Source organism: Mirounga angustirostris, unplaced genomic scaffold (assembly GCF_029215605.1).
Source record: "Mirounga angustirostris isolate CCGP_5_RB_7025 unplaced genomic scaffold, mMirAng1.0.hap1 SCAF_6, whole genome shotgun sequence".
NCBI classification, from domain to species: Eukaryota; Metazoa; Chordata; class Mammalia; order Carnivora; family Phocidae; genus Mirounga; species Mirounga angustirostris.
In genome coordinates, this window is record NW_026991714.1 from 116078963 (window position 1) to 116097077 (window position 18115).

General features: G+C 36.7%; 1 protein-coding gene across 8 annotated transcripts in view; it reads left to right on the top strand.

The window, feature by feature from the left end:
- The window catches only part of ZFAND4 (zinc finger AN1-type containing 4), an 80932-nt gene that overhangs the window by 23693 nt on the left and 39124 nt on the right, over positions 1-18115 (top strand). For 7 of the 8 annotated variants that reach the window (XR_010412504.1, XR_010412503.1, XM_064594958.1 and 4 more), the window contains 2 exons: positions 12790-12865; positions 15968-16035. Coding sequence is in view for 6 of the 8 variants with exons in the window: in XM_064594958.1 (XP_064451028.1) it covers positions 12790-12865; positions 15968-16035 (144 nt within the window). In the remaining 2 variants the exon portion in view is untranslated. The remainder of the gene's footprint in view (positions 1-12789; positions 12866-15967; positions 16036-18115) is intronic. The other variant, XM_064594961.1, reaches the window with a different exon arrangement.

Sequence of the window (18115 nt, forward strand, 5' to 3'; positions counted from 1 at the left end):
ATTGGATACCTTTGCTTTTTCTTCCCTAATTACTTTCACTAGGACTTTCAGTACTATGTTGAATAAAGTGGCAAGAGTGGGCATCTTTGTCTTGTTACTGACCTTAGAGGAAAATCCTTCCAATTTTCACCATTTGGTATGGTGGTCATTGTGAGCTTGTCATATATGGCCTTTATTATGTTGAGGTACATTTTCTCTACATCCAGTTTGTGGACAATTTGTACGATGAATGGGTGTTGAATTTTGTTAAATGCGTTCTCTGCATCTATTGAAATGATCATGTTTTTATCCTTCATTTCTTAATGGGGTGTTCACATTGATTTATGAGTGTTGAACCATCCCTGCATTTCTGGAATAAATCATGGTGTATGATCCTTTCAATATATTGTTGAATGTGGTTTGCTAATATTTTATGAGGATTTTTGCATCTCTGTTTATCAGGAATATTGTCCTGTAATTTTCTTTTCTTATAGTATCTTTGTCTGGTTTTGGTGTTAGAGTAATGGTAGACTTGTAAAATGAGTTTTGGAAATTTTCCCTCTTCTATTTTGGAAGAGTTTGAGAAGGATTAGTATTCACTGTTCTTTAAATGTTTCATAGAATTCACAAGTGAAGCCATCTGATCCTGGGCTTTTGTTTGTTGGTAGATTTTTGATCGCTCATTTATTCTCCTTACTAGAACTGGTCTGTTCGAGTTTTTCTTTCTTCATGATTCAGTCTTGGTAGGTTGTGTGTGTCTAGAGATTTATCTATTATTTCTAGGTTGTCCAATTTGTTGGCTTGTAATTGTTCATAATAGTCTCTAATCTTTTGTATTTCTGTCTTATCAATTGCAACTTCTCCTTTTTGATTTCTGATTTTATTTATTTGAGTCCCCTCCCTTCTTGGTGAGTCTGGCTAAAGATTTGTATGTTTTATCTTTTCAAGGAAATTAGCTCTTGGTTTCTTTGATCTTTTCTATTCCTTTTTAATCTTTATTTCATTTATTTCTGCTCTGGATCTTTGTTATTTTGTTCCTTCTACTAACTTTAGGTTTTGTTTGTTCTTTCCTTTTTTTTTTTTTTTCTTGTTCCTTGAGGTGTAAAGTTAAGTTGTTTGAAATCTTTTTTTTGTCTTAATTGAATTGTTTATTGTTATGAATGCCTCTCTTAGAACTACTTTTGCTGCATCTCCTAAGTTTCGGTATGTTGTATTTCCATTTTAATTTGTCTTCAGGTATTTTTTATTTCCTTTCTTGATTTGTTCTTTGACCCATTATTTATTCAGTAGCATGTTGTTTAATTTTCACATATTTGTGAATTTTGTAGTTTTCTTGTAATTGATTCCTTGTTTTATAACATTATAGTTGGAAAAGAGACTTGATATGATTTCAGTCTTCTTAAGTTTATTAAGACTTATTTTGTGACCTGACATATGATCTATCCTGGAGTATGTTTATTTGTGCTTGAGAAGAGTGTGTATCCTGCTATTTTTGGATGTGATGTTCTGTAAATGTTTGTTAAAATCAACTAATGAATCATTGAACATTATATCAAAAACTAATGATGTACTATACTTCGGCTAATTGAATTAAAAAAAAAAAAACAACAGCTGGTGTAACAGGTCATTTAAATCCAATGTTTCCATATAGATTTTCTGTCTGGATGATCTACTGGTGAAAGTGGGATATTGAAGTACCCTACTATTATTGTATTGCTGTCTGTTTCTCCCTTTTGGTCTGTTAATATTTGTTTTATATGTTTAGGTGCATAGATATTTATAAACATGCTGGACCAGAAACCATTAAGTCTGACTTGTTACTGTAGGATTTACCTAATGATGATTTTTCTGTTTCCCTTATTCCATCTGCATTTATTGGCATTCTACCATAAGGAAATGTTACCTGTTTATCCAATTATTTAGCTATATCAGCATGGACTCATGGATATTTATTTTATTCTAGGGGTTATAACCTATTACTGTTGTTAATCTTGTTGCTGAAATTGTTCCAAATTTTACTGTTGGGAGTATCTCCAAATTAGTTTTTAATGCCCTTTTGAAATGTCGCTGTCATTTTTTAGGCATATCCTTGCCTTGCCTGGCACCACGAGATATTCCAGGTTCATCTCATATTTTCCCTGCCTCAATCCTTGACATTAGCCATTTCTCCACGGTTACTTTCATATGAATGGTATTTAGAAACCAAGATTCAAGCACTAAGTGTGCTCATTACTATTGGCATGTCACTGCTTTTAGGCTGTCATAATAGACAGATAGAAAAATATGTATATTTACTACACATATATACACACACTTCTGTGTCTATCCAAACTTACATGTTAAAAACTGTGAATTCATACAGACATCTCCAGTTTATCACCACAGGGTTTATTCTAGCTGATTCCTTTTCCATTTGTAATTTCTTTCTGTCACAGTAAGAAACTTGGTTTATATTATTCATGATGTATCTACTTATTTGTTAAAACTTGCTATTTATACAGATTAGTTTAGAATCACTAACCCACATTTCTGTGAGAAACAAACTTACTAACTAGAGTGTAAATTTGTATGCAGTTCTTTTTTGTCCTTAGCCTACAATGTACGATCAAAATACTGTTTTCTAAAGTTACTGAGGTTAGTTTTTTCCTTCCCACACCTTCATTTGTAATAGTTATATTCATTTATTATTCTTTATGTTTTATTTTGATCTTTTTGCACATCCTGAATGATGTTTTTTTTAAAGATTTTATTTATTTATTTGAGAGAGAGAGTGAGAGAGAGAGAGCACAAGAGGGGGGGGAGCGGGAGAGGGAGAAGCAGACTCCCTGCTGAGCAGGGAGCCTGATGCAGGACTCGATCCGGAGACTCCAGGATCATGACCTGAGCCCAAGGCAGTCGCTTAACCAACTGAGCCACCCAGGCGCCCCTGTCCTGAATGATTTTAATTATGAATTGGGGGGGGTGAATTGATGTGAATCATCAACATGGTTCTAAGAGTCAGAGCTATACAAAAATTTTAGAAGTGTTGCTGCCCTCCATCCTGACTACTTGTTTCCTTTTGCATATTCTTTCCACCCTATCCCACCCATCCGCTGGATAACCAATCTTATTAGTTTCTGATTTATCTTCTATGTTTTTATTTTAAAACGTGTATTTTCATATATTTTCTTCTTTCTAACATGAATGGTAACATACTCTAGACAGTCTTTTGTATTTTGCTTTCTAACATGAATGGTAACATACTCTAGACAGTCTTTTGTATTTTGCTTTTTATACTTAATAATATATGCTGGATATCACTCCATATCAGTTCATAAAGGTGTTTCTCATTCACTTTTCTTTATAGTATTTTTTTCTTTACACCTGTAAAGTGCTCCATTGTGTGAATATATGATAGTTTATTCAAACACTTTTCTCTGTATGGCATCTAGGTTGTTTCCAGTAATTTGCTATTTTTAGTGGCTCTACAATGGATAACCTTGTGCATATATATTTTTGTATGTTGTAAGTATATCTTCAGGGTAGCTTACTGAAATTGTGATTGCTAGGTCACTTTTTAGTAAGTGAATATGTAGTTTTGTTAGGTATTGTCAAATTCCTTTCCAGAATGGTTGTACCAGTTTGTATTCCCACAGCAACATATAAAAATGCCTGTTTACCCAAGCCTTGTCAACAGAAAATGTTGTCATACTTTAAAATTTTTGCCAATTAAATGTGTTCTTTTAATTTGTTCTTCTCTAATTATGAGTGACTTGGAACATTTTATGTGTTTAAGGGCTGTTTTTACATCTTTTATGGTAAATTACTTGTTCATGTCTTTTGCCTGTTTTTCTATTGGGTTTTGATCCCTGTCCCACAATTTTTAAAAGTTCATTATATATTAGGGATATTAGTTTTATGTCTCTGGTATATGTTACACATATTTTCTCCTAATTTCTCAGTGTTTTTTGACTTTTTAGAAGGATTTATTTATTTATTTGAGAGAGAAAGAGAGAGCGTGAGTGGGGTGGGAGGGGCATAGAGTGAGAATCTTCAAGCAGACTCCCCACTGAGGGCAGAGTCAGACATAGGGCTCAGTCTTACGACCCATGAGATCATGACCTGAGCTGAAACCAAGAGTTGGATGCTTAGCTGACTGAGCCACTGGGCACCTCTAACTTTTTTTATAGTGTTTTCTTTCTGAGGCAATTAAATATTTTTTTGCATGTGGAAAAAAAAAAGTTTAAGCAAATTTATCAATCTTTTATTGTCTCTGCATTTTGAGTCATAATTAGGATAAACCTTTCTTTGCACCACAGTTAAAGAGCAATTCATCCGGGCGCCTGGGTGGCTCAGTTGGTTAAGCGACTGCCTTTGGCTCAGGTCATGATCCCGGAGTCCCGGGATCGAGTCCCACATCGGACTCCCTGCTCAGCAGGGAGTCTGCTTCTCCCTCTAACCCTACCCTGTCTTGGGCTCTCTCTCTCACTCTCTCTCTCTCTCAAATAAATTCTTAAAAAAAAAAAAAAAAGAGCAATTCATCCATGTTTTCTTTCTGTATTTATATAGTTTCATTTTTTACACTTAGATCTTTGGTCCATTTGGAGTTTCTTTTTGTTGTTGTTTATTCTTATATATAACATTAGGTATGAATCTTAATTTTCTTTTCCCAAATGAGTACACAGTTATTCCAGCAGCATTTATTTTAAAAGTCTATTTTTGGCTCAGTGATTTGAGATATCACCTTTATCATCTGTAGTTGGGTCTGTTTCTGGACTTTCTGTCAGTATCACACTTTTAATTATAGAGGCTTTATAGTATCTTTTCTTGTTGGGTAGAGCTAGTACTCAATTGATTTTCATTTTTGGTATTTTTTTTCTGGCTACTGCATGTTTGTTTTTCCTTTAGCTTTAGTGTTGCCTTGTCTTACTCTTAAAGAGATTGGTAGTTTAGAGTGATTGCATTAAATTTATAAGTTAATTTAGGTAGAACTGACATCTTTATAGTGTTGAATTGTTCTAAATACAACCTTCTTTTTCTGTTCCAATCTACTTTTTTTTTTTTTTCCAACAAGCAGTTACAGAATGTTTAATATATTTCAGGCACTGTTTCCCTATACAATATTACTTGTTTTTTTTTAAAGATTTTATTTATTTGTCAGAGAGAGAGAGCACAAGCAGGGGGAGTGGCAGGCAGAGGGAGAAGCAGGCTCCCTGCTGAGCAAGGAGCCCGATGTGGGACTCAATCCCAGGACCCTGGGATCATGACCTGAGCCGAAGGCAGACGCTTAACGACTGAGCCACCCAGGTGCCCCAAAATGTTTAATTCTTTATATAATTTTTAATTATTATTATCGTTAACTCTGTATGGATTTGTTAATTTTTCTCTTCTTGGCTTTTGTGGTATGGAGTGTTTCATAGATATTGTTTAATAGTGCTCTTTTCTGTCAGTACAGCAGTGTGCAGATATTTTAGTAGATGTTTTATCTTTGTTCTAAGGTGATGCAAGTTGGAGGGAGTTATGAGCCTTCCAGTTTTGTGGTTCTCTTTTATCTTGCAAGACTGTTCAGTTTTCATCACTTGCTCTCTACCCCCCATTGGTCCCTGATCACTGAATTACTAAAAGACAATCTTCCTCTTTTGTTTTTTTTTTTGCCTCTCACAGAAGATCCTTCAAATAGTTTCCTTCAAAGTCCCTTCCTTGTACCCAGTGCTCTGATATGCCAAGTTCTTTTTGTAGACTTTTCAGTCTTAGAATGGTTTCTTCTTCCTCTTGATAGTTTTATATTTGGCTTATATACTGTCACTGGTTTCCATCTCTGTCTTCTCTGGAATTTTTCTGTCAACCCTGAGAGGTAGGAGCATGACACTTTGCTCATTAGGATTGTGTGATTGTCCCCTTTTGTTCCCATTTACTCTGAAGTTTGGACATTTTCTGTCTTCAAGATAGGAGGGTGAAGGGAATGGTTTCTGTGTAGATTCATTACCTTACATGTTGTTCTATATTGTTTTGGGAGGAAATACTGGGAGATGGGAGCTAGGGTTCACCATTGTCTTTTAATTATCCATAAGTTCTCTTGATTCTGGTTCATTTCCTAAATGCAGATATGAATATGCTGTCTGACACATCATATCTGCATGCAGATTCTTTAAAAAAATGCCTGAAGAAATATGTTTAACTCATTATTAGGGTTAGATGAGGTCATGAGGGTACCCTGTGATGGGATTAGTGCCCTTATAAGAAGAGACACCAGAGAGCTCTCTTTATCTCTGTGCACACTCACAAAGAAGCACATAGGAAGCCAAAAGAAAAGGCCTTAGAATGAAACCTATTTTGCCAGAAACTTGATCTTGTATTTCCCAGCTTCCATAGCTGTGAGAAGTAAAATTCTGTTGTTTAAGCCTCCCAGTCTGTGGTATTTTGTTAGGGCAGCCTAAGCAGATTAACACACACACACACACACACACACACACACACATGGGCGCCTGGGTGGCTCAGTAGGTGGAGTGTCCAACTCTTGATCTCAGGTCTGGATCTCAGGGTTGTTGAGTTCAAGCCCTGCACTGGGCATAGAGCCTACTTAAAAAAAATACACACGTATTTGCAAATAAACTCGCACTCATATATCAGTTATCACAGGTTCATTTATAATAGTGAAAAATTGGATAGGTGAATATATCTCTTATTAGGGGACTGGGTAAATAAGTTATGACAGAAACATATTGGAGTGCCATCCAGTCATTAAACACAATGTATATTTTATTTACTGATGTGAAAAATGTACATATTATATTAAGTGAAAAAGGCAGTTTATAGTACAACTCACAAAATTTGTTCCCATTCCTATTAAAAAAAATTTTTAAAGGAAATATACCCAAAATGTTAAGTATAGATTCATCTGGGTTTAGGATTATATGTAGTTTTTATTTTCTTTTCTATGTTTCTGTGTTGTCTACTTTTCACAAATGACTATTATTTTTATAATAAAGTAATTTAATCTGTAAGACATTTTAGAACACTAAATAGAAAATTTTTATATATGTAATCTATTTTTTGAGGAAGACATGTTTGTTTTATAGGAATTAATTTTTCTGGATTTAGTTGTACAAGGAATGAGTTGAGGTTTAAAGGCAAAGGGCCACCCTTAAATAGGGTTGCCAAGTTTTTATTTGCTAAATCTGGCAATGCTGTCTTTATTTTATTTTATTATGTTAATCACCATACATTACATCATTAGTTTTTGATGTAGTGTTCCGTGATTCATTGTTTGCGTATAACACCCAGTGCTCCATTCAATACGTGCCCTCTTTAATACCCATCACCAGGCTAACCCATCCCCCACCCCCCTCCCCTCTAGAACCCTCAGTTTGTTTCTCAGAGTCCATAGTCTCTCATGGTTTGTCTCCCCCTCTGATGTGCCCCCCCCTTCATTTTTCCCTTCCTACTATCTTCTTCGTTTTGTTTTGGTTTTTTTAATATATAATGTATTATTTGTTTCAGAGGTACAGGTCTGTGATTCAACAGTCTTGCACAATTCACAGCACTCACCATAGCACATACGCTCCGCAATGTCCATCACCCCGCCACCCCATCCCTCAGACCCCCCACCACTCCAGTAACCCTCAGTTTGTTTCCTGAGATTAAGAATTCCTCATATCAGTGAGATCATATGATACATGTCTTTCTCTGATTGACTTATTTTGCTTAACATAACACCCTCCAGTTCCATCCATGTCATTGCAAATGGCAAGATTTCATTCCTTTTGATGGCTGCATAATATTCCATTGTGTGTGTGTGTGTGTGTGTGTGTGTATATCTCACATCCTTTTTTTTTTTTTTAAGATTTTATTTATTTATTTGACAGAGAGAGACACAGCGAGAGAGGGAACACAAGCAGGGGGAGTGGGAGAGGGTGAAGCAGGCTCCCCGCTGAGCAGAGAGCCCGATATGGGGCTCAATCCCAGGACCCTGGGATCATGACCTGAGCTGAAGGCAGATGCTTAACGACTGAGCCACCCAGGCGCCCCTACCACATCTTCTTTATCCATTCATCTGTCAATGGACATCTTGGCTCTTTCCATAGTTTGGCTATTGTGGACATTGCTGCTATAAATATCGGGGTGCATGTACCCCTTCAGATCCCTACATTTGTATCTTTGGGGTAAATACCCAGTAGTGCAATTGCTGGGTTGTAGGGTAGCTCTATTTTCAACTTTTTGAGGAACCTCCATACTGTTTTCCAGAGTGGCTGCACCAGCTTGCATTCCCAGAAATAGTGTGGGAGGGTTCTCCTTTCCCTGCATCCCCGCCAACATCTGTCGTTTCCTGACTTGTTAATTTTAGCCATTCTGACTGGTGTGAGGTGTTATCTCATTGAGGTTTTGATTTGGATTTCCCTGATGCCGAGTGATGTTGAGCACTTCTTCAAGTGTCTGTTGGCCATTTGGATGTCTTCTTTGCAGAAATGTCTGTTCATGTCTTCTGTCCATTTCTTGATTGGATTATTTGTTCTTTGGGTGTTGAGTTTGATACATTCTTTATAGATTTTGGATACTAGCCCTTTATCTGATATGTCATTGGCAAATATCTTCTCCCATTCTGTCAGTTATCTTTTGGTTTTGTTGACTGTTTCTTTTGCTGTGCAAAAGCTTTTTTATCTTGATGAAGTCCCAATAGTTCATTTTTGCCCTTGCTTCCCTTGCCTTTGGCGATGTTTCTGGGAAGAAGTTGCTGCGGCTGAGGTCGAAGAGGTTGCTGCCGGTGTTCTCCTTTAGGATTTTGATGGACTCCTGTCTCACATTGAGGTCTTTCAACCATTTGGAGTCTATTTTTGTGTGTGGTGTAAGGAAATGGTCCAGTTTCATGCTTCTACATGTGGCTGTCCAATTTTCCCAACACCATTTGTTGAAGAGACTTTTTTCCATTGGACATTCTTTCCTGCTTTGTTGAAGATTAGTTGACCATAGACAGTACAGTACAGGCACAAAAACAGACACATAGATCAATGGAACAGAATAGAGAGCCCAGAAATGGACCCTCAGCTCTATGGTCAACTAATCTTTGGCAATGCTGTCTTAAAGCCAAGTTGGTTAGCTCTGTGTATTTGAGATTTGAAAGTATGTGTGGTAGAAAGAACCCTAGTGTTTTTTAATGTGAAAGAGATCGCTGAAGTTCACAGAGGTTTATAATCTTCTCAAAGTCACTCAGCAACTCAAGTAGCCGTCAGAACCACAGCTCAATCTTGGATGCTTCTTTCACTCTGTCTTGCCTGCCTGCCATCCTTATATTTTTTTAGCCTGTTAAATGATGGCTCAGTTCATTTAAAGTGTTTACAGGAGTTGTGTGTGTCTAAGCAGTGTTATTACTATGTCTTCAATCCAGTTCGAAAGTTTCCATTAGAAAATAATACCATACGATGTTGGTTGAATATAAACAGAGTAGGACCTGTCCAAATTGCTTTACCTAATTATGCTGGCGAAATCCTATGATTTTGTTGGAAAAGTTGACCTAGGCACATTTCCAATTTGCTAAAAACATTAAAATACTTTTAATGTGAAATAATTTCTAGTTTAAAAGCCTTTTCCTTAACTGACTTTTTTTTTAGCTGGAAGCAAAATAAACTATTTCATCTGAGAGAGATATTTATATCCACCATCTGAACCCCCATGGGCTATATTCCATGATGATCTTTTGGAACATTTAGTGAATGTTTAGTAGATATCCAGGTCTTCTAATAGGCAATACTACTGAAACATCACCAGACAGCCACTTTTGCTTTATGAAGGCTGATTTTCAAAAGTTGATTAGCATAAAGGTTAAGAGTACAGTTTCTGGAGTTGGCCTTCGGGGGCTTCACATCTCAAATCCACCTATTCTGTGTGTCAGTCTCTTAGTATTCAGTTTTATTTATTCATTTCTTTTTTTAAAGAGGGGAGGGAAGAGGGGCAGAGGGAGACACAGAGAATCTCAAGTAGACTCCATGCTCAGCATGGAGCCTGATACAGGGCTTGATCTTACAACCCCGAGAGCATGACCTGAGCCGAAATCGCTTAATCAACTGAGCCACCCAGGTGCCCCTTAGTACTTCAATTTTGTAACCTGTGATGTGACCATAATATTGATGCCCACTTCACAAGATTGTGGTTGCAGTGAAATTATGGTAATAGAAGTCAAGCCCTTTTAACTGTGCTTGGCTTATAGTAATGAACACTAGCATACATACCACTGTTATTTTTATTTAATTTAATTTATTTATTTTTTAAATTTTATTTTATTATGTTAATCACCATACATTACATCATTAGTTTTTGATGTAGTGTTCCATGATTCATTGTTTGTGTATAACACCCAGTGCTCCATTCAATATGTGCCCTCTTTAATACCCATCACCAGGCTAACCCATCCCCCCATCCCCCTCCCCTCTAGAACACTCAGTTTGTTTCTCAGAGTCCATAGTCTCTCATGGCTTGTTTCCCCCTCCGATGTCCCCCCCCTTCATTTTTCCCTTCCTACTATCTTTTTTTCTTTTTTAACATATAATGTATTATTTGTTTCAGAGATACAGGTCTGTGATTCATCAGTCTTACACAATTCACAGCACTCACCATAGCACATACCCTCCCCCATGTCTATCACCCAGCCACCCCATCCCTCCCCCCCCACCACTCCAGCAACCCTCAGTTTGTTTCCTGAGATTAAGAATTCTTATTTTCATTTTTTAAAGATTTTATTGATTTATTTGAGAGAGAGCACAAGTAGTGGGAAGGGCAGAGGGAGAGAGACAAGCAGACTCCACACTGAGCACAGAGCCAGATGCAGGGCTCGATCTCAGGACCCTGAGATCATGACCTGAGCCAAAATCCAAGAGGCGGATGCTTAACCAGCTAAGCCACCCAGGGGCCCCACCACTGTTATTATTCTAGTCAAGTTTTAGTATCATAAGAAAAAGTAATTTGGGAAGGCAGTATATGAGATAATTCAAAAAAGATTTTCATCAATATCAGTATCCATTAAATGTTCTATTGAGTAGATAATACTCACTCTCTGACTAGTTTAGTCCAAATATTCTTTGGGAATTCTAATGTGTACTTTGCAAAAAACAAACAAAAAGTTAATTATGCTAAAGTATGGAATCTTCCTTAATATTTCTTTTTTTTTTTTTTAAAGATTTTATTTATTTATTTGACAGAGAGAGACACAGCGAGAGAGGGAACACAGGCAGGGGAAGTGGGAGAGGGAGAAGCAGGCTTCCTGCCGAGCAGGGAGCCCGATGCGGGGCTCGATCCCAGGACCCTGGGATCATGACCTGAGCCGAAGGCAGACGCTTAACGACTGAGCCACCCAGGCGCCCCTTCCTTAATATTTCTTTAACATCACAGAAATGTAAATAAATTGTCTTGTAGACTATATATAATTTTCAGCATTGAAAATTATCCACAACATACTTTTTCAAATATTGATTTATTCTGTAATTAGTGTTCAGACTCTACAAAAGAACATGTTAATATACAATCACATACAAATACTGAGGTGGAAGGAATTTTCTAGTACATTAATGTTTATATTAGAAATTATATTTTCTGCCCCTTTTCAAGATTAATGACTTCCATTCAGAAGCGTTATGAAAGATGCCATGTTAATCACTAAATAATGTTACTCTGGGAACACATTTTAGGAATACACCCCCCCCAAAAGGACAGTAAACTAAATTAAATGTTCTCTATTTTTAGACTTAGATATAATTGACATACTCGTTTTGGATGTACAACATAATGATTCAATATTTGTATCTATTGAGAAGTGATCACTATAATGAGTCTTGTTAACATCCATCACCATACATAGTTACAAAATTTTTTTCTTGTGATAAAACTTTTTAAGATCTAGTCTCATAGCACCTTTCAGGTATACAATATTATTAACTCTAGTCCCCATGTTCTATTTTATTTTATATATTTTATGACCTAATTATTTTATAGCTGAGAGTTTTGAACATTTTAACCACCTTCACCCATTTCACCCTTCCACCCCTGCTCACAATATACTTTTAACAAACTACATATAACTGAATGAAGACTGTACTTTGTAGCATTGAGAACAGTCTTCTAGGCCTTAAATCTTAAATTCTTCTGGGCTGATTTCATACTTTTAAAGGGCTCCCTAATGTTATACTTTGCTTCAAGAATAGAGAGCTACTAAAACACTGTTCTTTTTTTTTTTTTTTAAGATTTTATTTATTTATTCATGAGAGACAGAGACAGAGAGAGAGAGAGAGGCAGAGGGAGAAGCAGGCTCCCAAGGAGCAGGAAGCCCGATGCGGGACTCGATCCCAGGACCCTGAGATCATGACCTGAGCCGAAGGCAGACGCTTAACCATCTGAGCCACCCAGGCGCCCCTAAAACACTGTTCTAAAGCGAGTGGATTTGATTCCATCTCCTTTTTTTTTTTTTTTTAAGATTTTATTTATTTATTTGACAGAGGCACAGCAAGAGAGGGAACACAAGCAGAGCGAGTGGGAGAGGGAGAAGCAGGCTTCCCGCTGAGCAGAGAGCCCGATGTGGGGCTTGATCCCAGGACCCTGGGATCATGACCCAAGCCGAAGGCAGGCACTTAACGACTGAGCTACCCAGGCGCCCTGGATTCCATCTACTTTTAACCATACCTTTACCTATGATTCTGTCAATTTTAGCTAAATACCTAGTGTTCAATTTATAAGTGTGTTTAATTTATTATTAGTAGTAGTTCTTTAATAAAAGAACTTTGTATCATAATCTTTTGAAGATTCTATTGAATTAGTAACCATTTTTTTTTTTTATAACCTTCCCCTCAGGTATTCCCATTTGTCAGCAGCACTTAATTTGGAATAACATGGAACTTGAAGATGATTATTGCTTGAATGATTACAAGTGAGTGTAATTACATATTAGCTGTTTTATAGATGCTCAGTATTACAACTCCATATATCAGTGTTTTCCTTCTGAATCCTTATATCATGTCTCTTCTGAATAGTTGTGACCCCTAGATTTAAGCGTAAATCCTGAACCTTATGATATCTTGGCTCCGTACTTCAAACTGCCTGATCCTTATCCTTTGATTATTTGTTTTATCTTTTCATTATTCACACCAAGTTATGTATCCCCTGCCTTTTTAGATCCCCCTCTTTTGAACTTGCCTTGTGCTCTTTTCTTTTAATATTGACCCATTCCCACTTGACTACTTTCCTTTTTTTTTCATTTTTACAAGAATATTGGGTAAGAATAAAAATCCTAGAAAAGAGCACAGGCAGTAATTTTTCTGACATTAGCTGTAGCAACATTTTTCTAAGGTATGTCTCCTGAGGCAAGGGAAATAAAAGCAAAAATAAACTGTTGGGACTACATCAAAATAAAAAGCTTCTGCACAGTGAAGGAAATAATCAATGAAACTAAAAGCAAATTACTGAATGGGAGATGTTTGTAAATGACATATCCAATAAAGGGTTAGTATCCAAAATATATAAAAAACATACAACTCAACACCCCAAAATCAAATGATCCAATTAAAGAACAGATATTTCTCCAAAGAAGACATCCAGATGGTCAATAGACATGAAAAGATGCTCAGTATCACTCATCATCAGGGAAATGCAAATCAAAACTACAGGGAGATGTCACCTCATACCTGTTAGAATGGCTAAAATTAACAACACAAGAAACAATGGGTGTTGGTAAGGATGTGGGAAAAAAAGGAATCCTGACTGTTGGTGGGAATGCAGATTGGTGCAGCCACTGTGGAAGACAGTATAGAGGGTCCTCAAAAAATTAAAAATAGAACTACCCTACAATCCAATAATTGCACTACTGGGTATTTATCTAAGAAATACAAAAACACTAATTCAGAGGGATACATGCACCCCTATATTTATAGCGGCATTATCTACCATAGCCAGATTATGGAAGCACCCCAAAAGTCCATTGGTAGATGAATGGATAAAGAAGATGTGGTGTATATATACAATGGAGTATTTTTCAGCCATAAAAAGAATGAAATCTTGCCATTTGCAATGACATGGATGGAGCTACAGTGTATAATGCTAAGTGGAAGTAAGTCAGAGCAAGACAAATACCATATAATTTCACTCATGTGTAGAATTTAAAAACAAAACAACTGAACAAAGGAAAAAAAAAGGAGAGAAACCAAGAAACAGACTCTTAATTATAGAGAACAAATTGATGGTTACCAGAGAGGAGCTGGGTGGGGGGATGGGTGAAATAGGTGAAGGGGATTAAGAGGACACTTACCATGATGAACACTGAGTAATGCATAGAATTGTTGAATCATTATATTGTACACCTGAAACTAATACAACACTGTTGACTATACTGGAATTAAAATTAAAAACAATGCAAATGACATTACAGATAAAGGGCTGGTATCCAAGATCTATAACTTCTCAAACTCAACACCCAAAAAACAAATAATCAAGTCAAAAAATGGGCAGATGACACGAACAGACACTTCTCCAAAGAAGACATACAAATGGCTAACAGGCACATGAAAAAATGTTCATCATCATTAGCCATCAGGGAAATTCAAATCAAAACCACACTGAGATACTACCTTATACCAGTTAGAATGGCGAAAATTGACACGGCAAGAAACAACAAATGTTGGAGAGGTTGTGGAGAAAGGGGAACCCTCTTGCACTGTTGGTGGGAATGCAAGTTGGTACAGCCACTTTGGAAAACAGTGTGGAGGTTCCTCAAAAATTTAAAAATAAAGCTACCTTATGACCAAGCAATTGCACTACTGGGTATTTACCCCAAAGACACAGATATAGTGAAAAGAAGGGTCATATGCACCCCAATGTTCATAGCAGCAATGTCCGCAACAGCCAAACTGTGGAAAGAGCTGAGATGCCCTTCAACAGATGAATGGATAAAGAAGATGTGGTCCATATATACAATGGAATATTGCTCAGCCATCAGAAAGGATGAATACCCAACTTTTACATCAACATGGTTGGGACTGGAGGAGATTATGCTAAGTGAAATAAGTCAAGCAGAGAAGTTCAGTTATCATATGGTTTCACTTATTTGTGGAACATAAGGAATAGCATGGAGGACATTAGGAGAAGGAAGGGAAAAATGAAGGGGGGCGGAAATCGGAGGAAGAGATGAACCATGAGAGACTATGGACTCTGAGAAACAAACTGAAGGGTTTAGAGGGGCGGGGGGCTGGGGGGCTGCGCTAGCCCGGTGATGGATATTAAGGAGGGCACATACTGCATGGAGCACTGGGCGTTATACAAAAACAATGAATCGTGGATCACTACATCAAAAACTAATGATGTATTGTATGGTAACTAACATAACATAATAAAATAAAATTAAAAAATTAAATAAAATTAAAAACAATAAAAAAGTAAAACATAAATAAAATACACTTGATAAAGACAAAAAAAGAGTATTGGGTAAGAGTTTTGCTCTTCACCGAGTCTTTCATTTTTCACCAAGTCCTCCTTCTATTACTAAGTGACACTGTGTGCACCAGTGATTGCAGATATACTATTTGATTTTCATCTTTCTCTCTCCTCTGTCATACACCTCCCCACTCTTTTCTTAAGAACAAAAGGGTCAGAGGCAATGTAAAATATCTGGAAGAGCACTGGGATTTGGGAGATCTTGTAGGTCTTGTAGATTTGGTATTTTTCTATTTTTTATTAAATAGATTTGTTTTCTAACACTTTGGGTCTTGGACAAACTTCTTTTTTTCTTAGGGCTTCTTTTTCTTTACACGTGAAATGAAGAGGCTAAACTGAGGTATCATGTCATATTTAAAGCTTATGAGAACCTACTCACTTTTTCATTACTTGTACAAGTAATTAAGTTAACATTTTATATTTATGCATATTGCTTTATCTTTTTTATATTTTAGAGGGTAAGTACTATGCCTGATAAACTAGCACTTAATTATGTATATGTCTAACACCAGATACACTTTGATAATGATGGTTTTTCTATTAACAGCATATCAGAAGGTTGTACCTTGAAGTTGGTATTGGCTATGCGTGGTGGACCTATAAATGCTAGAAGAGGTAGGCGTTTTTTAAAATCATGTACATTAAAGCCATTTGACAATAATAATTTTCAAGCCAGGTGGTATTTTTATAGTCTCAAGTTTTAATCAGGTTCTCTTTCTGCTATTAGGTCTTAGAACAACATTTGTTTTTCTAAGCACTGTTCTTTAAAGCATAAATGTGCAGAAGGAACTCATATTTCAGAAAAATTTCCTGATTCCTGATTCAATCCAGGGATATTTAAAAATAAACCTCACCAGTAGAAGGAAAGGAAATGAATAGCATTGTATAAATATGTTGTTATCATTATGTTTAAGTTCATACCAGTTTGTTGCTTTTTTGACTCACTGAGTCTTCAACTCTGGATGTAATGATTGTTACAGAAAATTCTAAAGTTGGCTGTTAGCCTGGTTTGTGATACATTTGGGTTTCATAGATATTATTGTGCCCCTTCCTTTTTCAGAATGTGGGCAGTCTCTAGGGGTCTTGCGTTCATTTAACAAATATATTTTAGGTATCCACTACATGTTCAATACAGTGTTCCATGGAAGAAAAAGTTTCTGCTTACTGACAGTGCCCACAATAAAGATGTAAAGATTTGATGTCATATCAGGCAGTTGCAAGTGCTATGGAGGAAATAGGGGAGTGTGACAGTGTTTGTGGAAGTAGGATACTAGGAGGATGATTGTGGAAGAGCCTTGAAAAAGATGATGTGAGCAGAGACTTGATTAACAAGAGAGTTCTAAGCACGGGAAAAACTGGGAGTGTTCACATTGGTTCCTGATTCAGGTATGTCAGTCACATGAATCTCCACCAAGAAGAGGGATCCTTAGACTGCTCAGAGCAGTCCTGCTCCGTGGGCCTCATTTGGGGAAGGGCTTCATATTTGTTTGATCCTTTACTGACCAGAAGACTAAGGTTAAGTATTGATTACACTGCTGGTTTATTTTTTCCACAAGTCAAATTTTATTTCTGTATTTCATAATTTTGGTTAGAAAAATGGGGCTTATTATCATCTTTTTCCTAGCTACTTCAGGAGGATTTTGTGAGATGTGTTACTTTAGTTGTTGAACTGTTTTGGATAGGTTAGAAAAAAAGCAAAGGTAGTAATGTTAGAATTGGTTAACTAGCACTCCTAATATCAGAAATTCTATAAATTGGACTTATAAAATTGTCCTATGTGACATAAGGTGATGTTTATAGCAGCAAGTCTGAGGGTAGTGTAAGAACCCTAAAGTGTTTAAGATTTTATTTATTTGTCAGAGAGAGAGAGAGCACAAGCATGGGGAGTGGCAGGCAAAGGGAGAGGGAGAAGCAGGCTTCCCACTGAGCAAGGAGCCCCATCTGGGACTCAGTCCCAGGACCCTGGAATCATGACCTGAGCTGAAGGCAGATGCTTAACCGACTGAGCCACCCAAGCATCCCAAGAAACTTAAAGTGTTTACAGAGTCATTATGATAAGATGGAATTATACAGTGTTTAATAACATGTAAATTCCACTGTTAGAAAATTTTGAAAGTTGATTATGTGTGTATAGTATTGTCTTTAAACCAGGTTATTTTATCAGAACACTACTTTTCTTACTGGGACCAGAATTATTTTATGTTTATGAGGAGAAATGTAAGTGCTATAGATTTTTTTTTTAATTTTTAAAGATTTTATTTATTCATTTGAGAGAGAGAGAGCATGAGCAGGGAGAGGTAGATGGCGAGGGAGAGGCAGACTTCCCCACTAAGCAGGGAGCCTGACCTGGGGCTCAGTCCCAGGACCCCACGATCATGACCTGAGCTTTTTGACCTGATCATTACCAGACGATCAGCCAACTGAGCCACCCAGATGCCCCAAGTGCTATAGATTTTGAGTTAAAAATATATGCATGGGAGTTTTTTGGGGGGCTTTTTGGGGGGGTTTTGTTTGTTTTTTACTTTTTGAGAAATGAAAATAAAAGGCATTGCTATCCTTCGGTAGCTGAAGCTTTGTAATACCTTTTTTCCCTACAGCTTTCTATGCCTTGTTTGTAAATTGAAAAATCAGCAAGGAGAACTTGTCTTTTTAAATATTTTAATTATATATTTAATAATTTTGCCTTTATTGAATC